The following is a 26,107-nucleotide window of genomic DNA, read 5'->3' on the forward strand; positions in this document are numbered from 1 at the left end:
AGACAAAGGACAGACTTGAGGACTAAGTCCGCCGAGAGCTAGGAGGAGGGAAGAGGTTTGTGGGCGGTGTCAGGGGTGAAAGGTCATAGGGCTGCGAAGGGGGCGGAGCGAGCCGGAGGCGGATGGCGGCTGCGGCGGCTCTTTGGCGGCAGAGTCGCTGAAGCTGGGACGTGGGTCGGACGCGTCCGGCGGTGGGAGGAGAGCGGTGGCCGCTCCCAACATGCACAGCCTGGCGACGGCTGCGGTGAGTGGGTGCGCCGCCCAGCCTGGGCCCGGAACCCCTCCTCAGTCCTGCGTTTCGGCCTCCTCTCCTAGCTCCCTCTGTGGAGCCTGGAGTCCAGCTCCTGCCCTCGACACACGAGGCCCCGGCCCCCCTCCTCGCCGCGCTTTGGTCGCGGTGAAGCCACCCCCCACTTTCCTCGCCCACCGGCGCTTGTGGCCTCTCGCGCCGCATTTCGCGTTCTTTTCCGGCCCCGGGGCCTGGTCCCGCGCCCGGAACGCCTCCCTCGCGGCCCGGACTGGCCATTCATTGATTCATTGCCCTGACCAACAGTTTCCGGGTGCCAGTTGCGTTCTGGGCGTCGGCGGGGATGAGGGTAATTCTGTGATCAATTTGACAAGGCCCCGGGCTCTCGGAACTGACCGCCTAGGCACATCGCAGCGGAAAGGAAATGGCTTCTAGTTCAAACCACTTGCTTTGCAGACGGAAAATCTGAGGCCCAGAGAAGTGAATAATTATCATGTCTGATTTACGGTTCTCTGCGCTTAAAACCTTTTCTCACACATCTCGTTTTATCAGTGTGGTCTTTTAACCAAAATGGATCGGGTAGTTCACCTGTCTCGTGTAATACTGTGGCTTCCCATTGCATTTAGATAAAATCCAGACTCCTCGCCATGACAAAGAAGACCCTCGTTGGTCCTTACCCACGTTTACAGTTTTGTCTTATGTCACTTGCCCGGTAGGCTCCAGTTGGTTACACTGGCCATCCGTTCTACCATCTCTTCTGGTGTGCTTTTCCACTCCAAATTGCACTTTCTGATCTCTGTTCCTGGAATGCTCTTCCAATTTACACACACACACCATGTGGGCATAGCTGGCTTCCCTCAGATCTCTGCCAAATCTCCCTAGAGTGGCTGACCCTGACCATCTTTTTTAAAGTACTGTAGTTCTGTAACCTCCCAACTTTACTTTTAGAGTACCCTTTACAGCATTGATTCCAGTTTGTAATTTTTTTTGGTATTTATTTGCTTGTTGATTGTCTCCCTCTTGAGGACAGAGACAGGGATCATGTGGGTCTTGTTTACATGGTCACCCTAGTCCAGGACAGTTCCTGGCACAAAGTAAGGGCTCGGGTACTTTGCTAAATGAGGGGTGCAGATGAAGGAGGTGGCCACTGAGAACACTTATCCACAGTGGGAAAATGGGATCATGTGATTTGAGCACACTTTTGTAAATGCCCATCCCACTTTTTCTGTTTCACCAAGGTAAAGTGACTTAATGAGAGAATAATATACTTAAGTTGCGTTAGTAGGCAAAATGATACAAACACGAAATAGAGAACCCGAAAAATTGCCTTTAAATATAAAAAGGAAGCTTAGTGTAATTAGGTTATAGAAAACATTGTCATTTCCAGAGCCAGTGGCATCTCTTTGCCTCCTGTCACCATGTTTCTAAGTGTTTGTAACTACTCAAAGTGGAGAAGTACCTTTTATATCTTTCAATTAGATGTTTGCAATTTCCCCAACTTTTTTGTTTCTTCTCCCAAATTGCGTGTATAATTTGGAAGAAGCAAGTCAGAAGATGAGGTTTCTGCTAGTAGGGAGGGACAAGGTAAATAGATTCTTCTAAGGTTGGCTTGTCCATCTCTCAAAATCTGATTGTGTGTTCTCCACACTTGGATGCCAAGCTGCTCTTTTCTCTGTGCCTCCCCAAACTCTATACCCATACCTGTTCAATTTCTTTTATTTTCATTTGCTCCCTATAATTCATCTTTTGAATAGCGATTAAAGCTGTGGTTCACTACTTATAATTAAGTACTCAATACATGTTTCTTCAATTAAATTGACAATACATTTATTTAAAATATGAACTTTTAGATATACTTTCATTTGTTGGGCTGCTTAGACCACACGAAAGCTCTGACAAGTTACTTTCTACCACTCATTCACTAGAATATTTGGTTAGAGAGGAGACTGAAGCGCATGCCTTCCATTGGACTAAACTGCCTGTTTTATTCTGATCTGGGTAAAGGGACAGTAATGGTGTTTGTCACTCACTAGAAATTGAGAAAAGTTAATACATGCACCAGTGCCTGCAGTAATCTAAGCAACATTACTTTTTGCCTAATGATGAAAATTTGTATTTGTGTGTACCTTTATTTATCTTTTTTAAAATAACAGGTAATTCATCATTCAGCTAGGGAGATAGTACTGTCCAAGGAGAATGTGATCATGTGAATGCAGGATTTCATTCACAATAGGGAGGATTTGAGATAATCTGGGAAGTATCTTAAATTTTGACTTGAGTAGTAGTGTACTAGAAATGTATGGTATAATAGACTTTTCATTCTTTACAGAATACATCCTAATATCTTCATTGTTGCCACCATAGAACGTCATTTCTTTCTCACACCTATGAAATAAGGACACAAATACACACAGGATTATTTAAAGATGAAATAAGAATAACAGAGTGATCAGTGGTTGGCTAGGTTCACTCGCTGGTTAAATGGCTTGCTCCTAGGTTCAGCTTTGGGACTCTAGTTCCTGCCTCAACAGAGTAACAAATCACTTTGTTATGGACCTGGGAGGTTGATTAATAGAATTATTATACATATCTTCACACACTGTGGGTCTTCTGTAATGAATGATATGGTAGTGATCTAAAACAACCGAAGGAGAGCCCTTACGAGATGCTCTGGGTATGCATTTTTAAAAATATTCCCCACTGATTTCTACTGGCAATTCTAACATCCTTAAACCCTTATTTTTTCCTTGCTTTCCACCTAATGGGCAGCGTCATTAGTTATTCTATATCTTTTTGTTGAAGTTGTGCTAGACTCCCAGATGCCTTCCTCTTTGACAAGTAAAAAGAATATTGTGCATTCTCGCGCATCTAATTCAAGGACTGTCTCCTGTTCAAGTTTTAAGCAAATTGCCTAACTTCTTTTTGCTTATTCACTTCTATTTTTAAAAAGTTATTTTTGAAGAACATTCTGGCCTTTATTTTTATAAAGATATGAGGATAATTAAGCTAATTTAATATTTCCCTTTGGCAATATTTAGAAAGTGTGTTTTCTTGCAATATCATCAGCTAGACATTCAAAGACACTTGTTAAGTCATCTCCAGACTTGGGAAAATAATCTCTATTTCAATCTAATTCTCTTCTTTCTTTATTCATTGTCACATATTCATTGGTAGAAAAGCCAGCTATTTTGGCCCTTGAACATAAAGTTGTATTGAAAGATTTAGATATTTTCTGTTTAAGAAAAGCCATCAACATCAATGTTTAAATTTCCTCATAAGGGGTAAATCATTTTTCTTTCTCATTTATAGGTAAATGTGGGTCTTTTTATTTAAATTCTAAATATCTTTTCCTTTTCACATTAAGTATTAAGATCTTACAGAGATAGAAGACCAACTATCAGTACCCTGTGTTTGTGACACTTGAAGTTAACCGTTGGTGACTCACAGTGGTAAATGTCTTGCCTATGTTAAGCTTTGTTGAAAGAAAAAAGTTATTTGAAATACTTTTTCTATATACAAATCATTAAACAGAAAAGGGGAGAGCAATTCCCTCCTAAATTTTGGCCATACAGACATTTTTAACATTGAAAGGAAGGGACCACTGACATTAAGCGAGTTATATCTGAAGATACAGTTATATCCAATAGATCTTGTTTGTAATCTTGGAAGACAGTATTGAGGAAGATAACTAATAGTTTAAATCAGACTTCTCATAAATGACCTTATGTTTCTGGGTATGTAAGTGAACTTACCATTTATCCAAATCCAACTGTTAATGAGCTGTATTATACACAATAGGATATTAAACTTCAAAGTCTGTATTGGGATCTTAAGAAATATTTTCTTCAACTTGGAGAGATATTTGTGACTTCAATCCTATAAACCAGGTAGGATTGAAATCTACCACTGATTCTAGAGAGAAGTAGCCTAGAATTTAAATCTAATTTTCTGCCATATACTCGCTGTGTGAACTTGCATATATTTAACCTCCCTGAACCCATTCTTTCTTAGAATTTTGAGAATAAGGCAGATGATCCACAGTGACTGGCACATGGTATGTTCAGTAAATATTACCTCCTATAAATAGTTTCTAGAAAAGGCAGACCTCATCTATAGCAGCAAAAAGCATATCCATAGTTGCCTAGGGCTGGGTGTGGTACGGTTCCTGACAGGAATACTGGAGAACTTTTGAGGGTAATGGAAGCGATCTATATCTTGATTGTGGTGGTGGTTACTCAGGTAGATAGATTTCTCAAACTTCATTGAAATGTATACTTAAAATGGGTGCACTGAAGTTTTATTGTATATAAATTATACCTGAATAAAATTTATTATTTTTAAAGAGCCACTTAGATTAGTCTCTCACTTATAACAAAGAATTAAATAAATTTCTAAGATAGCTGATTGAGACTTCCGTAATTAATTCATTCATTTTACCAATGATAAAACTGAGGCTTGCAAAAGTAAATGACTTATCCTAGGTTACACATGCTGGAAATGGCAAAGCTGTGTTTTGAAGCCACTTATGGCTTCTAATCCAGTGTGTGTTCCACTTATGCGTTTCCTATTCATTCATTTGATAAACAGGTTCTTAATCCTAGGTCCATGGATAGGTTGCAAAGGGGGTGGTCTATGAATTCCCTGAAATTATGTGTAAATTTGTGGAAAACAAATTATGTACAAAACAATTTGCAATTATGTATTTTTCTGAGGAAAAGATCCATAGATTTCATTTGATTCAAGAAATGTTAACCCTTGTGCTTGTGGTATCCTGCCATCATTGTTAAAATGTTTAAGTTAGGTGGTCTCCAGTAGGGAAGTCATACATGAATTTGCTTATCTACCACTGGACAGTGTGTGCTACTGGACTGAGTTCCACATCAGCCACAGCCTCAGAAAAGTAATTAGTAAATTATAAATTTAAGAATAGTAGCAAGTGAATCAGGAATCTTTAGAGGTGATCTTTAAATCAAGCATGGGAAGGGGGAAATCTGTCACCATCATTTACTCACAGTTTCATTTGTAAAATGAGGATGAAACCACTTTATTGTGATCATTAAATGAAACCATGTTTTTTCAAAAGTGCATATAGATCCCTCTCTTCCCTCATCCCCACTTTCACTTCCCACTACCTTTTAGAAGACCTCAATTTTCAGATTCTAATATTTTTGTGAAAGGTGTGCCTAAATGATCCTTGGGATTCAGAAGGAAAGTGAAATGCATTTTGGGTTTTTATTACCATCAAGATCTAAGAATGAAACTAGACCACTATTTTATACCATTCACAAAAATTAACTCAAGATGGATTAAAGATTAATTCAACAAAAAAACCCCAAACAACCTGATTTAAAAATGGGTAGAGGATCCGAATAGACATTGTTTTACATACAGAGGGGCCAACGGGCATGTGAAAAGATGTTCAACATCACCTACAGGGAAATGCAAATCAAAACCTAAATGAGTTGTCACCTCACACCTGTTAGAATGCTGTAAAAAGACAAGAAATAACAAGTGGTGAGGTTGTAGAAAAAAGGGAACCCTCGTATACTGTTGGTGGGACTGTAAATTGGTACAGCCACCGTGGACAATAGTATGGAGAGTCCTCAAAAACTTAATAGAACTACCATATGATCCAACAATTCCTCTTCTGGATATTTATCTGAAGTATATGAAAACACTAATTTGAAAAGATACATGTACCACTATATTCATTGCAGCGTTATTTACAGTAGCCAACATATGAAAACAACGTAAGTGCATTGGAAAAAACATAAGTGCATAAGGATGATGTGTGTGTGTAAAGACACAGACTCAATGGAGTACTACTCAGCTATTAAAAAGATAAAATGTTGCTATTTGCAACAACATGAATGGATCTTGAGGATATTATGCTAAGTGGAATAAGTCAGAAAAGAACAAAACCCATATGATTTCACTCGGGGAGTATAAAACAAAGACACAAGTAAAACAAAAACAAACTCCTAGATGTAGACAACAGACTGATGGTTACCAAAAGGAAGGGAAGTGTGGGGAGGATGAAATGGGGAAACGGGGTCAAGTATATGTTGACAGATGGAAACTAGACTTTTGGTGGTGGGCATGGTGAGCACACTGTAGTGTATACAGATACCAAATTATAATGTGCACCTGAAATTTACATAATGTTATTAACCAGTGTTACCTCAAAAAAACATCTAGTAAGATGCTAAAGTTGTGCTTTAGAGTTTTGTTCAGGGATGATGTCCAAAGTATTTTATCAATTGTCTGGTAATATAAATTAATTTATAAATCAATATGTAACTCAGAATTGTAGAAATATTTTTTATTCTCCAAAATAACTGAATTTCCGTGTGTGTGATAAAATTGATTGTTGATACATAGGTGTGTGTGTGTGTTCGTCACTATCATTAGCTAAATTATGCCCATCTGAGCCATGATTTGACATAGGGAACTATGTCAAACAATTTCACAGACTTTCCCATTAAATTTATGGTTATTAAGTACCTTGTAATCTCAACAAATAGAGAATTTCTCTTAATATCAGTGACATTGCTCATGGGGCTGATTGTTTTTCAGATTCTGCTGAACTAACAGCAGTAACATTTTAATTTTTGTCTGAGATTTTTATACATTCTCTATCTATTGTCTGGGTCACAGGAGATAGTTATTTAGAAAGTCGTCTTTAAATCAGACCTAATCCTTGAGACAGATGACAAGCAGCACTAGCAAAGCAGTTAAGAGTATGGACTCTATTGCCAGATTGCCTAATTCAAATCCTGGCTTTGCTGCTTAAGATTTTAAATAACTTCTCTGTTCCTCAGTTTCTTCATCCATAAAATGAGGGTAGTGATGATAAGTATTTATTTAGGCCAGTACCTGACAGTAAGCACTATATATGTTAGCTCCCATGTTTATTTTAAGAAACAATTTTATTCATCCCATAACAAATAGGTCTTCAGTGGGTTTAAACTAACTCCCGCTATTAAATTGGGGGCAAAGTTCAATAGGGATGATGAAAAGGGGGTCCCTACCCCAGGTGTTTCCTGGTACCAAACTGCCCTCACTGCCTTCCCATTGCTAGAATGGCTACGGAACCCATAGCTCCAAAGCAGTGCCTGAGAAGGCTGTAGCTCCCACGTGTAGTCTCAAAAGTTGGAGTATTTCTGGCCTCCGGTGGCCATGGCCTGACGGACCCAAATAGGCACTGGGCATTGGCTCCTCGGAGTGCCAACACCATTCCAGGGGTACCATCTCCTCGCGGGAGTCAGGCCAGGCCCGGGAACGGAATATGGGGGGATGGGCCTGGTGTTCAGAAGCCATGATATGCTGACTGGTGGCTACTAGTGCAGCCTGGTGGTGTTCACGTCGGGTACCCCAGGGCAGAACGGGGTACAGGGTTGTTGGATACAAGTCACTGACTGGCTCTAGTGGGGTGTGGAGTTTACTGATGGTGGTGTCTGGTGACAGGACTTTGGGGAGAGCTGACAAGAATGAATGACTAATCAGGGTGGATACTATATTGCTGGGGCAGCGTTTATGAGGCCCTCGTTAGTTACTGGATTGTGGGCCGTTCAAGAGACTGGGCAGGAAACCCAAAGCTAAAATTTTAGCCCTTGTTTCCACTGAGCCTTTAAGGTGACGTAATACTTTAAATAAACATACCCTATCTTCTGGTGGGAATTACATTTCCAAAAATAATTTTTCAGTTGAGGGCCTGTCTGGAGCAGCATTGAGAGGGCAGCTGCTTGGACAATACTACTTTGGTTGTTGGGAGGGGGAAAAAACTACCCTATTTTTTCTACATCATATTGTTGCTTTAGGGGCCTGTTTCCTTGAGGCGCATCCCTGATGGGAATCACGAAACAGTTTTTCACAGGATGCTCTAAGGCACTTCAAGAAGACTTAGGCTGCATGGTGTTTAAGTTCACTTAGCAGAACACCTTGTGGTTCATTCTGTCGAGCAAGTGAAATGATAAACATTAGGCTAAAAGCTCCTGATTCAGCTTCCCTTTATAGACAGCTGTGTCCAGCGTGGGTAGGGTGAGTGTGAGCACACCTCAGAGTCCGTCTTCAGTCTGTTGTTCATCAGAGACAGTTACCCTTTTTGTCCTCGTCTTTCCTTTTGGCAATGGGTAGACCATCCTTCTATCACCCTAAGGTGTAGGGGGAACGTGTAAATACCGTGAGGAGCTGTATGATACAGTTCAAGAAAGCACTGGAATATGCACTTTCATACTTGAGTGACTTGAAGAAGCCGATTCCTCTGAGCATAGTTCTCTGCAAGTGTAGATCCCTTCTTTCTATTTCCCCAAATTTTATTCTTCATGGTTTGGGGGGAATTAAGTGAGAAGAATATTGGACACAAGGATAGAAATCACCATGAATTTGTTAGGACTTTAGAGCTAGAAATAGTAATGGTGATCGTTTTTCTAGTCTACCATCTTATTTTCCAGATAAAAATAATCAAGGGACTTAACCAAGGTCACAAGGCTATTTGACAAATGTGAAGAATTATAGAAATCCTCAAAGTTTTTTGGAATATTGCGATTCTTTACCACAATAGTGAAAGCATGTTCTATAAGTCTGTTTACATAGTCCCTACATGAGTAAGTAATGAATGATTCTTAGGAGAACCATTAGAAAAGGGAGCTTTTTCAAATTACATAGGTTTTCTGCTCCACGGAGTGGGATGCTGGAATTACTGGGAAAAGACCAGCAATGGGCGGGGAAGCTGTAACTTTTCTTTCAAAAACTGTTACAGGTACATAGTTTTTTTAAAAAAAAGTTTAAACTATGCAGAAGATTTTATTGTATACAAGGAAAAGTCTCCCAGGTGTCCTAAAAATTTATATGTAAATATATAAGAATATATATGTGTGTTAATGGAAGCATATATGCTATTCAGTACCCTTTTTTGTTTGTTTTTGTTTTTTATTTAGTATTAGCACTTACAGAGCTATCTCTTTTATTAAAGGGCTACATAGTATTCCATATAAAGACGTGCCCATACATGTTTAACCAATTCCTTATTGGTAGATACTTGTTATATCAAGTTTTCTGCATCCTGACATGTCTTCAGTACAGCCCAAGTATACCTATAGGATAAATTCCTAAACATGGAGTTATTAAAGCGTTTGTGCATTTTAGATTTTGATAGATTCAAATAGTTTATATCAAGTGTATGTATTTAGAAAACCTCTCCTGGTATTTATGAAAACTATATTGCCTCCACAGCACTGCTGCAGAGTAAGACTTGGTTTGACTCTAAAGAAACTCATTTGTTTACTTTCTTGTTTTCACTTGTAGCCTGTGCCTACTGCACTGGCTCAGGTGGATCGAGAAAAGATCTATCAGTGGATCAACGAGCTGTCCAGTCCTGAGACCAGGGAGAATGCTTTGCTGGAGCTGAGTAAAAAGCGAGAATCTGTTCCTGACCTTGCTCCCATGCTGTGGCATTCATTTGGTACGATTGCAGCACTTTTACAGGTGGGTACACATGGCGTGAGTTGCAGTTCAGTCCTGTTCGTCACCGTCGTATCTGTCTGCCTTTGCCCAAATGATTTTGAAGACATTAGTAGGATGAGTCTCTCTAAACGTTAGCATTTGTAAGAATCTGTTTTAGAAAAGTCTAAGGTGCTCGTTAAAATGTAGATTCTTGGATCCTAGCCAAGATATTTGATTTATTTAGTCTGAGATTAAAAATCTCTATTTTTAACCAGAACCTTCTTTGCCCCCGGGTGATTCTGATTCAAGTGTTCTAAGAACTACACTTTGAGAAACACAGCTTTAGGAGTGCTACAAGACAGTTCTACATGACTGGGGAGGAGGTGGAAAGTAAGGTGTAAGGACTGCACGGTATATTCTGAGCAAAGAACATGTTAAAGATAGAACCAGCTGTAGTGTTAAAGGTGCATACATTTGTACGTTCAAGAATAAATAACTGACATTTGGTTCTGACAAAAATGGTCATTGGTGGGGAATGATCATCCTTTAAATACTGTCTACAATACCTAATAATTTTTCAGATCCGTAAAGTCAGTTCACATTCTATCCCTACTGCATGTAGCCAAGAATCTAATCTTATAGAAACATTTTTATGTAAAAGTTTTACAATTGAAATAAATGAGGTTGTATTCAACAAATGATCACCTTGTGACAGTACATATATTCATTGCTGTTTATACACATCCCCATGCGTATACCCCTGTTATCTTTGCCTTTTTGCAGTTGCTACCTAACTAAACTCAGAGTTCTTTATGAGTCACTATGGTTGCTTTACTAACACTTTCTGGACAACTATCTCATCACTATAACTTGTTGACAAAAAAGAGGGATTATAAACGTAAGAGTCCCTCAAATAAAAACCTTGACAGATGCAGGATATAAAGAAAGTGTCGGTGACCAAAGTTGCCTCCATAGAAATCTTCCTAGAGACATATGTAGAAATACCTCAGTCAAGTGTATTTTTGATGAAAGGATAGGAGCGTTGTTTGTTTATTTTAAGTTCTTTGCTTTAATATCATAGGAATTAATTTTATAAGTTATTCCATGTTCATCTGGTTCTGTTTTCCATTTTTTAGGAAATTGTAAATATTTATCCGTCCATCAACCCACCCACCTTGACAGCACACCAATCTAACAGAGTTTGCAATGCTCTGGCATTACTGCAATGTGTGGCATCACACCCAGAAACCAGGTAAAGACTTTGACTGCATCTATTGGGGAAGGTTTATACTGAACAGTCTTTTTAACCGTTTCTAATGGTGACAGGAGGGGCATACGGTAGGTTGCGTGTGTGTGGGTCTGGTCTCTAATTCACTCTGTTTTAGTGTAGTAACAGTATAGTATTGTTTAACATGTCTTTTATAATTAATCTTTTTAACCTTTTTTTATTGTGATAAAATATACATTAACGTAAAATTGACCATTTTAACCATTTTTAAGGGTACAGTTCAGTAGTATTAAATGTATTTATAATAGTCAACCATCACCACCATCCGGCTTTATAACTCTTTATCTTTTAAAACTAAAACTCTATACCCATGAAATTATAACTCGCCCTTATAGGCCGCCCAGTGGCTCAGGTGGTTGGAGCGCTGTGCTCCTAACGCAGAGATCTGGTTTGATCCCTATGTGGGCCAGTGAGCTGCGCCCTCTACAGCTAAGATTGTGAACAACGGCTCTCCCTGGAGCTGGGCTGCCATGAGTTGCTGTGGGCTGCCGCGGGCTACTGTGTGCTGCCTCTGCCGCGGGCTACTGTGTGCTGCCATGAGTGGCCGGCAGCTGTCGTGAGCGACTGGTAGCCTGCGAGAGCTGCTGTGAGCTTCTGTGAGCCGCCCACTGACAACTGGCGACCGGCTGCCTGCCTCGAGCTGTGCAAGATTCATAATACCAGCATGGGCCAGGGAGCTGTGTCCTATACAACTAGACTGAGAAACAACAGCTTGCACCAGAGTGGGCAGGTGGGCAGGTGGGTTGGGGAGGTGAGGGGGGCGGGGGGCGCAGAAGGAGGGGGGAAAAATGATAACTGTCTATTCTCCTAACCCCTGACAATACCGTTTTACTTTGTCTCTATGATTTTGATTACTCAGTACTAAGTGGAATCATACAGTATTTGTCTTTCTGTTGATTGGCTTATTTCACTTAGCATAATGTCCTTAAGTTTCATCCATATTATAGCATATGTCAGAATTTCCTTAAGATTGAATAATATTCCATTGTCTCATTTACTTTTTACCCATTCATAGCAATGAATTTTAAAGGAGTGGTATTCACATCTCAGGAAAGGTCAGGCATACAGCCACTTCTTCCTCCTGAATCCATGGTAGGCATCACTGTGCCTTGTGTGAAGCAGTGCATGGTATTTAGTAAATATCTGAACCGAGCACTTGTTTTTCACCAAATCTAGATTGGCATCAGAATCTTTCTTAATATATGACTCTAGGCAACCACTGTAATAGATAAGAACTGGCATACAGGTCGAAGCATTTTTGCCTTCCTGCTATAGCTGAAAAATTAAGAAAAGGGAAATACTGTTTAGGAATCTGCTTTGTGACTTTTATGACCCTAAAGCACTTAATAGTCATCTTATTAAAGTTTTTTCTCTCTTTGTCAAGTTTCCTTACAGAATCTGAGTGCTAGGATGATGGCACTGACCTTCCAGAGCTTTAGCGAAGTTACTAAGAAAATTATTTTTAAGCACTTAAGAAAAATGTACAAGTACTTTGAGTGTTAAAAATTTGGGGTGTTGGCTCATCTACAAGGTTTAACTATAAATAATATAAAGTAATAGGTTGATTCCATATTAGTTCTCTGACATAACAGTTGAAGATTAAGATGTTTTTAGAATACTTAGTATACCTGAAATTCTCTAACAAAAAAGAAAAGTGTGCATTTATTTAAGCACAGCAGATAAACCCTGATAATGGCTGCGTGGTTTTGTTGTCTTGGTTTATAAAGTTTTATCTGACTATACCTGGGAATATTGTTATTCAACCATAAAGTAGGTTAGAGAGGGCAAGTAAGAGAATCTCTAGGACACTTGATTGCATTTTATGATCTATTTTTTAAAATCTGCAGTTGGTTATTTTATCAGTTTTTAAGGTACTTGGTGCTGATAAGAGGTAAAATCATGTAGTTTCTTAACCATTGGCTTAGACTAGGGTTTTTTAACCTTGACCCCACTGATGTTTTGAGCTGGATAAGTCTTTGTGGTGGGAGGAAGAGGGTGGGAGACGGCTGTCCTGTGCATTAAAGGATGTTTAGCAGCACCTCTGCCTACTGGTTGCCAATAGCATCCCCTCAGTTGTAGCAATCAAAAATATCTCCAGACATTGCCACATGTCCCCTGGGGGGCAAAATCACCCCATTTGAGAGCCACTGTTCTAGACTATTGACCAATAACCATCTTTCCTAAAGGTCCCTTGGTCAGGCAGTGTTATAGACCTTACAGAATTAACCACCTGGAAATTTTTTTTTTTTTTAATTTATTGGGGTGACAATTGTTAGTAAAATTACATAGATTTCAGGTGTACAATTCTGTATTACATCATCTATAAATCCCATTGTGTGTTCGCCACCCAGAGTCAGTTCTCCTTCCATCACCATATATTTTATCCCCTTTACCCTCATCTCCCACCCCCCACCCCCCTTACCATCTGGTAACCACTAAACTATTGTCTGTGTCTTTGAATTTTTGTTTCTCATTTGTTTGTCTTGTTCTTTTGTTGTTTTTGGTTTATATACCACATATCAGCGAAATCATATGGTTCTCTGCTTTTTCTGTCTGACTTATTTCGCTTAGCATTATTCTCTCAAGATCCATCCATGTTGTCACAAATGTTCCTATATCATCTTTTCTTACCGCCGAATAGTATTCCGTTGTGTATATATACCACAACTTCTTTATCCATTCATCTATCGAAGGACATTTTAGTTGTTTCCATGTCTTGGCCACAAAGCTGCAATGAACATTGGGGCACACGTGTCTTTATGTATAAATGTTTTCAGATTTTTTGGGTAGATACCCAGGAGAGGGATTGCTGGGTCATATGGTAATACTATTCGTAATTTTTTGAGGAACCTCTACACTGCCTTCCATAACGGCTGCCCCAGTCTGCATTCCCACCAACAGTGTATGAGGGTTCCTTTTTCTCCACAGCCTCTCCAACACTTGTTACTATTTGTCTTGTTGATGATAGCCATTCTGACTGGGGTGAGGTGGTATCTCATTGTGGTTTTTATTTGCATTTCGCTGATGATTAGTGATGTTGAGCATTTTTTCATATGTCTATTTGCCATTTGTATATTCTCTTTGGAGAAATGTCTGTTCAGGTCCTCTGCCCATTTTTCAATTGTTGATTTTCTGTTATTGAGTTTCATGAGTTCCTTGTATGTTTTGGATATTAGCCCTTAATCAGAGGCACTGTTTGCAGAAATCTTCTGCCATTCAGTTGGTTGCCTCACCTGGAAATTTTAATGTTTAGAATTCTTAGAAATTAGCTCTGGGCTCTAAATGTGATTATTTTTCTCTTTCAGGTCAGCATTTCTTGCAGCACACATCCCACTTTTTTTGTACCCCTTTTTGCACACTGTCAGCAAAACGCGTCCCTTTGAATATCTTCGGCTAACCAGTCTTGGAGTTATTGGTGAGTTATTAGGGTTGTTTTGCAAGCCTGAAGCCCTAATTCATAATAATGGTCTTAACTTGGGTGTTTTGGCTGGTGTTTTATAGTTTTTGTCCATCAATTGTTCGTTTTTGTCTTTGAGATTGAGTCTCTTCACTGATAAAGGAACGTGATGGTTCTTATCAAGTACCATTCTGAGTATTGCTAATAAGGCCCAACATTTTGGGTTAATTTCAGCATATATGTAGAAATGTTTACTGGAATTGTAGGGAGAGTAAAGAACAAGACCTTCAGTCAACAAATAAAGAATGTAATTATAGAAATAAGAATTTGAGTTTGTATTTTGTTTTGTCTTTTTTTCTCACTTCTAAACTGTTCTTCCTTAACTCCAAGTGTTTAACTTCTTTCACCTAGTTAAATTTTTGCATGCTCAAGTTAATATTTCCATATACATTTACTGTGGGAAATGTGTCTAAAATTCTCTTTACTCAAGAAAATAATGTATCAGCTATTTTAGATGTCAGTTTCCTGGGTAGTAAAGACCTATCTTTGGATTTGTGACATGCAAATACATTCAAGAGTTTCTTTCCCAAATTACACTTCCTTTTTTCAATTTCTTTTTCTCATGGTTTTTGTTTACGTACTGACCAAACAATAAGAACATTGATTATGCAAATTTTGTTTTGTTAGGTTATTGTATTTATGTTCAACCTGTGTTCACATGCCTGTGATTATAAACTATGAATCAGGAAGTAAAATTTAAAAGTTTGGTATTTCTAATACATATGTCTGAGACATTTTATTCTACTTTTAAGGAGTAACTTATCTCATATTCTCCAAATGAATGTTATTGTTTTTTAGATCTCCTCCCAAGGGGAACTCTAATTAGAAACTTTCTCTAATATATTATTTTCTGTTTTAAGCTATAAAAATTTTTCATGTAGGATTTAAAACATCAACAGGATTCCAGCCAAAAGAAAACATTTATATTCTTAAATCTAATTCACATCATCATACTTCTGCTAGTTTTTTGACCAATGAGGTTAGATGATGCATTTATGAGATGTTAGAATAAATTTAGCAGTGGAGGACAATATTTAAGCCAATTGTCCACCCTTGCATATATTTTCTGAAACTCAGTTTCTCCAAGTCAGTTGAGAAAACAAACAGAAGATGAATATTTGGGCCTAGATCTTTTGCTTACAGTTTAAGCATTATCAGACAAGTCTGAATACAAATGAAATGATGCATAAGAGAAATTAGAAAACACTTGAAACTGATTAAAAATAAAAGCACAACATACCAAAATTTGTAGAGTGCAGCTAAAGCAGGACTTACAAGGAAATTTGTAGCATTAAATTATTACTAGAAAGGTCTTTCATCAGTGAGCTGAGCTTTCACTTTAAGAAACTAGAAAAAGGGACAAATTAAACCAAAGCAAACAGAAGGAAGGAAATAATAAAGAATAGCCATCCAAGAAAATGAGAACACAGAAACAATAGATAAAATCAATGAAACCGAAAGCTGATTTTTAAAAAAATTGAGATATAATTGACATATAACATTGTATTAGTTTTAGGTGTACAACACAATTTGATACATGTATATATTGCAAACTGATTACCACAACAAGTTTAGTTAACACCCATCACCACACATAGTTAACAATATTTTTTTGTGTGTGATGAGAACTTTTAAGGTCTGCTCCCTTAAAGACTTTCAAATTATACGGTGCAGTATTGTTACTCTAGTCATCATGCTGTACATTAATTACATCCCCAGGACTTATTTATCATATAACTGGAAATTTGTACCTTTTGACCACCTTTACCCATTTCATCCACCGCCAAATTTTTACTGAAAAATAATTCAATAAAATTAAACTTTTAAGCAGACAGACTGAGGAAAAAAGAGAAGACACAAATTGCAAATATCAGGAATGAAAAGGGGTATGTTATAACAGACTACAGATATTAAAATGATAATAAGGGTACACTGCTAATAAGTTTATGCCCATAAATTTGACAACTTTGATGAAATGGACAAATTCTTTGAAAAATTCAGTCTGCCAAAATGCACTCAAGAAAATATAGATAAGCTGAATAGTCTTACATCTATTAAATAAATTGTTTTCATAGTTAAAAACCTTCCAACATAGAAAACTACAGGCCCAGATGGTGTATTTCACTAGTGAATTCTGCCAAAATTTAACGAAGAAATAATAAAAATTCTATAACACTTTTCTAGAAAACAGAGAGGAGGCATCTCAAGAAATCTTGGTAAAGCCAGCATTACTCTGATAACAAAACCAGGGGGAAAAAATGAAAGAAAATAAAGCTATAGGCCAGTATCGCTCAAGAACACAGATGCAGAAATTCTCAACAAAATGGTAACAAATCAAATCTAAGTATATGAAAAGAATCATCATGACTAAGGAGAGGTTTATCCCAGGAATGCATGCTGGTGCAACTTTCAAAAATCAGTCAATTGATTGATCATATCAAGAGACTAATGAAAAAAATCATATGATCATTTCTATAGTTTTTTAAAAAAAGCCTTTGACAGAATTCAGCATCCATTCATGTTCAGCATCCAAACTCCAGCAAAGTATGAATAGAGGGGAACTTTCTCAATCTGATAAAAGACAAAAAATAATAACCTATGGTTAAGGTCATGGTTAAGTGAACAAGTGAATGTCGTCCCCGAAGACTGAGAACAGGGCAAGGATGTTCATTCTCACCACTCCTATTCAGTGTCATCCTGGGTAACCAGCTGCTGCAATAACGCAAGAGAAAAAAATAAAGAGCATAAAACTTAAAATGAAAAAAATAAGACTGTCTATTCACAGACAACATGATTAACTACATGTAAAAAAATCTTGAAGAATCTACCCAAAAAAGCTACTAGAACTTGAAACCTACTATTTATAATGGCACCAAAACCTGTGAAAAACTTGTGTATAAATCTTACAAAATACGCGTATTTGCAAGCTCTGTAGCTAAAAACTATGATGAAAGAAATAAAAAAAGGCCTAAAGGAATGCAGAGACATACTCTTCATATCAGTAGTTTACTATTTTTGAGATGTCAGTTCTCCCAAACTGATCTATAGATTTAGAGCAAGTCCCAAAAAATCCAGCAGGGGTTTTTTTTTTTAATAGAAATTGATAAGCTGATCCTAAAATTTATATGGAAAGACAAGTGAACTGGAATATCTAAACATTTTTTTAAAAGGACAAGTTGGAAGATGGGCCTTACCTGATTTTCAGACCTACTAGAAAACTAGAGTAGTCAGGACGATGTGGTATTGGGAAGACTTGCACTTCAGTGAAGCAGAATGGAGAGTCCAGAAATAGATCCACACCATCGTGGTCATTTGATTTTTCACAAAGGTACAAAGACAATTTAGGATAGTCTTTTCAATAAATAGTGCTGGAACAATTGGATATCTATATGTACAACAATGAACAGTGATTTATACTGTGTACTCTATACACACATTAACTCAAAATGGATTTTAGACCTACATGTAAAATCTAAATGAAATAGTAATTTGACCTCTACTGTAGGCCTTATTAGTAAATTATGGTACATGCTGTTTGCTGTGGGGCTTAGAGATGTAGCAGTTGTAGATTGCCCGTTGTGGTTAAAACAAATGACATTCCCTACTCTCTCCTAACGATTGATTTTAGATAGTACAGGTCCAGTTAACCAAGGCCTTTCATAAAAACGCCAGTGATGCATTGGACAGCTCAGAGAGCAGTCATTTGTTCCATGGGGTTCTGCTTCCCTCTCTACAGAATGGAGAAGATGGCACTGAGCTGTGTCGGTCACCTGACCACTCGTGTCAGTTTAGAAACCAACAGAATGATACAATTGGGATGAATTTTAGAAGTCATTTGCTCCGACTATTATTTTATAGATAAAGAAACAGGCCTACAAAGGGAAGGTAACTTTATCAAACTTAAGTAAACTAGTTGTAGAACTAGGATTAGAATCCAGGTGTATGTGTGCTTCTTGTTTTGATATACCCACTGTGGTTGTGTTTGGGGAAAGAGGGACAATGAAATAATCAAGAAGTAATGTTTTGTGCCCATTGTGAAGTAGGATTCAGACGGACACCACTTCTTTGCTACCTGGGAATATGCTTTAATACTGATGTAGATTCTTCTCTGTTACCCAAAATAAATGGAGAATAGATGTGATGTTATTGTATCTACCAAGAGTGATAGAAAAATGATTTAGATAACTAAACTGCTGCTAACTGTATGATGGACCAAACTTGGTACCTGATCTTTGAATGCTGACCGATAACAGTCAAGCTGTGCTTTTCTTTCTCTTTTTTTGTTACATGGGTATGACTGATTTCTCTGACATATAAACCACAGTTTGTGTTCTGTGTTGTTTAAGTTCCACAACTAGCTGGATGAACAATACGAAGTTAATTTTAATTGGGAGCCCTGACTCTGAAATAATTTTGTTTGTCCATATTTTCTTTAGGGGCTCTGGTAAAAACAGATGAGCAGGAAGTAATCAACTTTTTATTGACAACAGAAATTATCCCTTTGTGTTTGCGCATCATGGAATCTGGAAGTGAGCTCTCTAAAACGGTATGTGCTTTTAACTTAATTAGATTCTACATTGTGTTGGCTCTAGGGCTCCTTCTTTATGGTGTAGTATAACTATTTTGGAAAGGTGTTTGGCAGTATCCGCCAAAAATAAGCCTGCTGTATGACCTAGTGGTCCCACTCTGAGGTATATACCCAAGAGAAGTGAGTGCTCATGTACCAATGGTGCCAAAAAATGTATACACATGACTTTATTTATTTTTTGTTATCGGTATATGTTGAGTATTACAATTTTAATACAGTTTTTTCCTTTCTTAAAATGTATATACATTTTTTGGCACCCTCTATATATCACAATACATATACAAGAAAGAATGAACTGCTGATACATGAGTATAATATAGATGACTCATGAGCATTTTGTTGAGCAAAAGAAGCCAGACACATAGGAGTTCATACTGTATGATTCCATTTACGTGACATTCAACAACAGGCAAAACCAGACAATGGGGCTAAGTCAGAATAGTGGTCACCTTTCACGGAAGGATATTGACTGGGAGAAGGCACAAGGAATCTCCTGGAGTGTGGAAATGTTCTATATTTTAATCTGGTTGTGGTTCATAAACGTGTACACAGGTAGAAATTCATCGAGATACGCTTAAGATTAGTGTACTTTGTGCACTTCACACATTTTACCATGTGTATGTTTGTATTAGTTTCCTATTGCTCCATAACAAATTGCCACAAGCTTGGTGGCTTAAAACAACACAAATTTATTCTCTTAATAGTTCCGGAAGCCAGAACTCATAAATCAGTTTCACCAAGTGGAAGTCAGGTGTCAACAGGGTAGCATTCCTTCCGGAGGCCCTAGGGGAGAGTCCCTTTCCTTGCTTTTTCCAGCTTCTACAATTGCATTCCTTGGCTCATGCCCCCACTCCTCCATCTTCAAAGCCAGCAGTGTAGCATGTTCACATCTCTCTCTGCTTCTGTCACGTCACCCTCTCCTGTGGTCAGGTCTCCCTCTGCCTCCCTCGTACAAGGACACCTGAGATTACACGTAGGGCCCACCTAGATAATCCGAGATGATTAATCTCCCCCAAGATCCTGAGCTTCATCACATCTACAAAGCACTTCTTTGCCATGTAAGGTAGCATTTACCGGGTTTATCTAGCAAGAGTGATAGAAAAATGATTTAGATGGCTAAACTGCTGCTAATATGATGGACCAAACTTGGTACCTGATCTTTTAGTACTGACTAATAACAGTCAACCTGTGCTTTTCTTCATCTTTTTTTTTTTTAACATGGTTATGGAAATCGAACCAGCAACTCTGTTGTTCAGAGCTTGCGCTCTAACCAACTAAGCCATCTGCTGCCCCCAAAATCTTATTTCTTAAAGATCTTTTAAGAATAAGAAAAGCCTTACGTTATTTGGAAGAGATGAGGCATAGCTGACTGAATCTCTAAAATCATCTTGGCCCATAGAAAAGAGAAGAGGCTCTGTTTTCAAACTAGTTTTGAATCTCAACTCTGCAACTTAATAGCTTTGTCACTTGGGACCTTAACCTGGCAAGTTTTTAATTAATAGTTTTACCTGACACATAGTAAGTGTTCAATAACTGTGAAAGTCTCTACATTTTTAATCTGAGAATAACAATGGTACCTACCTCATGGGTTTATAGAGAAAATAAGATATAGCATGTTATGCTTTTAGGAGAAATTCTGGCACATAATAAGTGTTCAATATGGTGATATTTATTAATTTTTTTGTACTGAGCATATCTTGTTAAGTAAGTTGTATATAGTGCAAAGGCCTCTGCTTAATTTTCTGGTTGATCGTTATTCTTGGGAGATGAATAGACAATGTTGTGGGCCCTTAATTTTGTTTTACTCCAGGTTGCCACATTCATCCTGCAGAAGATCCTCTTAGATGACACCGGTTTGGCTTATATATGTCAGACATATGAGCGTTTCTCCCATGTCGCCATGATCTTGGTGAGTTCTTTTATCTACCCTCTTTGCAACTGCTGCTGACCACACAGCTTATTCCCTTTGCAGATGACACTGAGCAACTTCAGTCTTCCACCTAGAAATAGCAACCTGGAATCTTGTGTAACAAGTCTTGCAATATTTGATCTCTGATGTCAACTAGGATTATTTTGTGTTTTGTGGTTTTTTTCCTACCCCACCCCATTTTGGGGGGAAACAGGGTAAGATGGTCCTGCAGCTATCCAAAGAGCCTTCCGCCCGTCTGCTGAAACATGTAGTGAGATGTTACCTTCGCCTCTCAGATAATCCCAGGTAAACATTTACAGTATTTATAGGATTTGGGGGAAATACTCTGGTGAAAATGGTTGTTCCATCTCACGGCATAGCTTCTATATCTTTAGGACAGGGAAGGGATACAACTATATTTAGTTTGAGATAGAACTTGATTAATTCCTTTTAAAATATGAAGTGCTGAATTTAAAAAATCCATCAGAGCTTTATTTCCCCACTGTAACTCTGTACCCTATTCTAAAATTCCAAGGAGTGCAGACAGTTCCCAAAGAACCTTATGATACATGACTCCTGTGATTTGAACTTTCTAGTGCTCTTCCAGGTGGTCAGAAAAAAAAGATACTTTCAAAGATCTCTTAAGAAAGGAGCAGAGCCCAGAGGGCTCTTGATTCATTTTCAATTCTCTCTTTGATTCCTGTAAAGTCCTTGAGCTAATTATTTTATCTCACTATGTTCAGAATCTTTCTGCCAGAAATCATACATTGAAGGTATAATGCATTTAGAAATGTTTGACCTTTTGCTGTGTAAATCCATAATTCATGCTGAAAGCCACTCTCAGATTCTGCTAAACCACATAATGGGGCAATTTCTGTGTTCCTAGGCATGGGGATAATTTGATTTAATGTGAACTTAGCCTCTTGCCCCTGAGGTTATTCGGCCTTGGCTATTTCTTCAACTATTTTGTCCTATTCTTCAGTGGTTCCTGTTTTCACCTAAGTTTGAAAATATGTTTATTTGAAATTCTACTTGTACGAGGAAATTAGCCTGAGTACAAAAGCCGTAACTTGGCTTAAAACTGCCTTAGAGATAACATTTACCTCTTTGAGGATTTCAGACATGACTTTCTGCTAGTTATCGGTTAAAGAAAATGAAACATGTAAAACTTCATCTAATAACGTTGCTACCATAGTTTTGTTTTTACTGCTCATCTCTTATTAAGGGTTTTAACTATAAAACTGAAGCAGTTTTTGAAAAGACACAAATTTATATTAATTTAGAATTAAAAGTTCATTTATCATACATTGAGTCAGGTCATATTCCCTGTTAATGTACTGATTTTGGAAATGTTTTATTTACTATAACTCACATATTTCTAACATGAGTATATTGGCAGTATTTACTGCAATAAATCAGAAAGTAGTTTGAAGTCAACTATTGTACCACTTATTCCATTCTCTTGTCATGAAAGTTTGTACTGGGGCATAATTCTGAAAATGTGTGCAGACTACAGAGCCTAAGCCTATGTCTTGTACATATAAGCTTGAAAGATTTTAATGGATCCTTAAAGTAGTTTGACAGAGCCATAGATTTGCAGGATTCTGAATATTTATGTCTAAGAAAGGGACTCTTCCCTTTCCCCCCAATGTGGGTTTATTTGTTGGTCTCCCTGGTTGGTTTGTTTGTTCCTGATGTAGGGCACGTGAAGCGCTCAGGCAGTGCCTCCCTGACCAGCTGAAGGACACAACCTTTGCCCAGGTGCTAAAAGATGACACCACCACCAAACGTTGGCTTGCACAACTGGTGAAGAACCTGCAAGAGGGCCAGGTCACCGATCCCCGGGGCATCCCCCTGCCCCCTCAGTGATCCTCCCCGTCCCTTCCCACTACTCACACAAGGTGAGGAAGGGAGGGGGAACCTTCAAGGAAAACAGCTCAGGTTTTATCACCGACCGGGAATAGACAACCTCAATGCTGAACTGCACTGGAGAAAAGGGGCAAGGTACCCCTGCCGAGGTGTATGAGATGCCCTCTCAGGCTGCCTGGAGGACCTGGGCTCCCTCTGCTACTCCCAGGACATGGGCTCCTGACACAGCAGTCTGCCACCACAGCCCCAGGAGGGTGTCACCACCAGCAAATGCTGTATGTGCAGCATGCCCAAGACGACCCTTCTCCCCGACTTGTACCTGGCCACTGGCAGGGAGAGGAGACAGTGGTGATAGCAGCAGCACTCTAGGCTTGGTGAACGCCTGGGACCAAGCCATGTGGCGTTTGTTTATTTTGCCTTCCTGGAAGACTCAAGATGTGTCTCTTCATTCTCTCTCTCAGTATTTGTTTACTTTGGTTTTTTTGTTTTTAATCTCGGAGAGAGGTGTGTTTAGTGAACACAAGCTGTAATATTCAGCAAAACTTTGTCAATTGGCACTGTTTACAAGTCTGTTAGCTGCATAAGCTCAATAAAAAGTTGGTCTGGGCATTACATCCCCTCTAGCAGGCCAATAGCTGCATGAACTGTTGGGAGGAATGGGAGGCAGGGGAAAGGTATAAAGCCAAAGGACAGCAGGAACCCACCGCCAAATTTCCCTTCCATTTCCCAGTCTTCTCCCCTCAATTCTGGATGCCACGAGGACCTTAGCCTTGTTTTGGCTTTAGCTGCTAGCTTTTCCAAATCTCAGTGCTTTCCCCTTTTTCACTTTCCTCCTATCAAACTTAAAACAGACGTCTTAATTCATTAAGCTGTCCTAAAAGGGTATTATATTGGGGGAGGAAAGATGGCGGTGGATCTTACCTTCAGTTCAAATCCTCAAAGATATTTCCTGGATGACTTTTAAAAGGGAGGGATTAAGATGATAAGCTACTTGATTCCATCCTTTGTTTTAGTGTGAATTTCTGCATTTCCATCTGTCTTCATGATTGTACTTGAAGCAGTATTAGCTGAATTGAGTTAATTTTATTCAGATTTAAGATAGAGGGCTGAGTCCACTATCTTAGTCCACTCAGTCTTTTTTTTTTTTTTTTTTGACACATTCCCTTTTGGTCTATGGGAATTACAGGGTTGCCACTTGTTCATATTGTGTTCGAGAATCCCCCTTCCTTCTTTGGAGCTTCAGATGACTCTATTCACAACCCAGTGTAAACTGCTTTGCTTTCTCCCAGTCCTTCCCTGTACCAACACCTGTTCTCTCTCTTATCCCCATCTTCAATCGAAGATAAGATTGTTAATCCAACGCGAGAGAGAGACCAAGTATTTTCTGTCCGTATCTCACACAGTTGAAAGTGTCTCTGAACAAGTTTGGGGAGGGTCTTTATGGGGTAAGCTCAGCGACCTTTGCAGAGGCAGTTTTGCCAACACAAGGGCTCTTTCAAGCCGACTTTCATAAAGGGAGCCGGCCATGTTAGTTGGCTTCTGTCTCTTTAGGGCCCAGAAAGTAGTAATTAAATAGCCTAAATGTAGGAAGGGTAGGATATGCACTTATTCCCCTGCCTTTCAAAATGAAGAGGAGAACCAGGCCAGCTCTCAGTAGTCTCAAGCCTGAAGAGAAGAGGTCTTGGAGAAACAGAAACGGCATGGACTGGATAGATGTCTTGACTCCCTTTAGCTAGCCCATAGTTTGTATGTGGAGAGTCCAGCTAGGGTAACTCTGATTTTTGCTAACCGCCTTCCTGTTGAGCCAAAGTTTTCTCATTCCCCCTCCACTGGGGAAGCGGCTGAGGCCCAGGGCCTTCCTCCCTGGGAAATTCTTTTTCCATCTTTTGGTGCATTGGCCATGTTACTGTGCCAATAGTGTCTTAATTCTTGTTCCATCTATTCTCAGCTGGGCTTGGGCTCCACATAGGAGCTGTGGGGGAGGGATGGAAATGGGTATTGTTCCTTGTAGTTGGTCCTGATGTCATGTGTGTATAAAGAGACCCCTCCCCTCATTTTGTGTTTTCCATCCCTCTCACTCCCTCAACAGAATTGAAATAAAACATGCTTCTGTTTTTATAAAAATAATTTTTTCTTTAAACTGGAGATTTGGTTTTGTCACTATAGAGACATCTAGGCACTTTGGTCAGGGGATCCCCATCACTCCTGCCTCTACTGTCTGTCCCCCTGCACAACAAACACACTGCCCTGCCAAGAGGGCAGTGATGCTTCCTTTGTGGATAGGTCCTGTGGGAGAGTCTTGCTGATGTATTATATAAAAGCTACTTGGGAGACTGAGACGGTGCCCTTTATCTGATAAAGTATCTCTTGCTGGAACAGAACCTCACTCCTGGCTGTAGTGGCCAGAACTTAGTACTGGTATGGAAGAGACTTGCATAAGTAAAGAGGTAACACTTGCAGCATTTTATCACAGACTTTAATCCTCATTTCCTTCTAAGATTCAAGGCTTAGGGCACATCTCCAGAGTAGTTTCCCTCTCTGTTCCTGACTCTCAGTGGGACAGAACCAACCTCTGCTTCCAGCTTCTTCTAAGACTTTCGAGGGCCTCTGGCTATTTCAGTGGTGGAGCAGGGCAAGGACAGGCACTGGTAGCCTTCAGAGCATGCCTTCCTTAATATCCAAATATGTGATTCCCTTGCTCACTATTCCTGCTGCTAAGTGGCTGGGGAAGGGGGTCGATATACAAAGTTACTGCTATCAAAAGCCCAAGAGACATGTGGAATAGGAAACCGTTCAATGGAATGAGATTTCTTTCCTGAATATTGTAGAATTTAATTCTTAAAAAGAATACATTTATTTCAGAAGCAGATATAGCATACGTTGAACAACACACCTAGCTTAATTGACATATAGAACACTGTCATCTAAACCAACAGTATACATACTCCTTTTGATTACACTGGAAACATTTTACCAAAATTGATCATAGTTGCACCATCAAGCAAGCCTCAAAAAATTTCCAAAAGAAAAAAGAAAATTAATAGGATGTTCTCTGAACCAAACAGATGGGATTAAGCTAGGAAAAAAAGCCTGGTAAGTCCCTCCCTAGCTATTTACAAAACAGGCAGTACAGTTCTAAATAACCCCTGGATCACAGAAGAATTACAAAGGAAATTAGATAATTTTAATTGCATGATAATGAAGATAGGCTGTATCAAAACCTGTAGTGTACAGGTAAAGTACTACTTAAAAGAGATACATTATCTTAAATTCACACATTACAAAATGAAGGCTGAAGTAAGTCA

At 38.9% G+C, this 26,107-nt stretch overlaps 1 protein-coding gene across 1 annotated transcript; it reads left to right on the forward strand.

Moving 5' to 3' along the window:
* Positions 1-20: 20 nt before the first annotated feature.
* On the forward strand, positions 21-24,929 carry CNOT9 (CCR4-NOT transcription complex subunit 9). The gene is made up of 8 exons (XM_019741858.3): positions 21-244; positions 9,554-9,733; positions 10,828-10,943; positions 14,285-14,394; positions 18,873-18,982; positions 20,835-20,933; positions 21,148-21,239; positions 22,634-24,929. Exons 1-8 carry the CDS (start codon positions 221-223, stop codon positions 22,800-22,802), a joined length of 900 nt encoding a protein of 299 aa, XP_019597417.1. The 5' UTR covers positions 21-220; the 3' UTR covers positions 22,803-24,929.
* The last annotated feature ends 1,178 nt before the right edge of the window (positions 24,930-26,107 follow it).

This window comes from Rhinolophus sinicus, chromosome 17 (assembly GCF_057876585.1).
Source record: "Rhinolophus sinicus isolate RSI-liver-muscle chromosome 17, RSI-T2T, whole genome shotgun sequence".
Taxonomy (NCBI): Eukaryota; Metazoa; Chordata; class Mammalia; order Chiroptera; family Rhinolophidae; genus Rhinolophus; species Rhinolophus sinicus.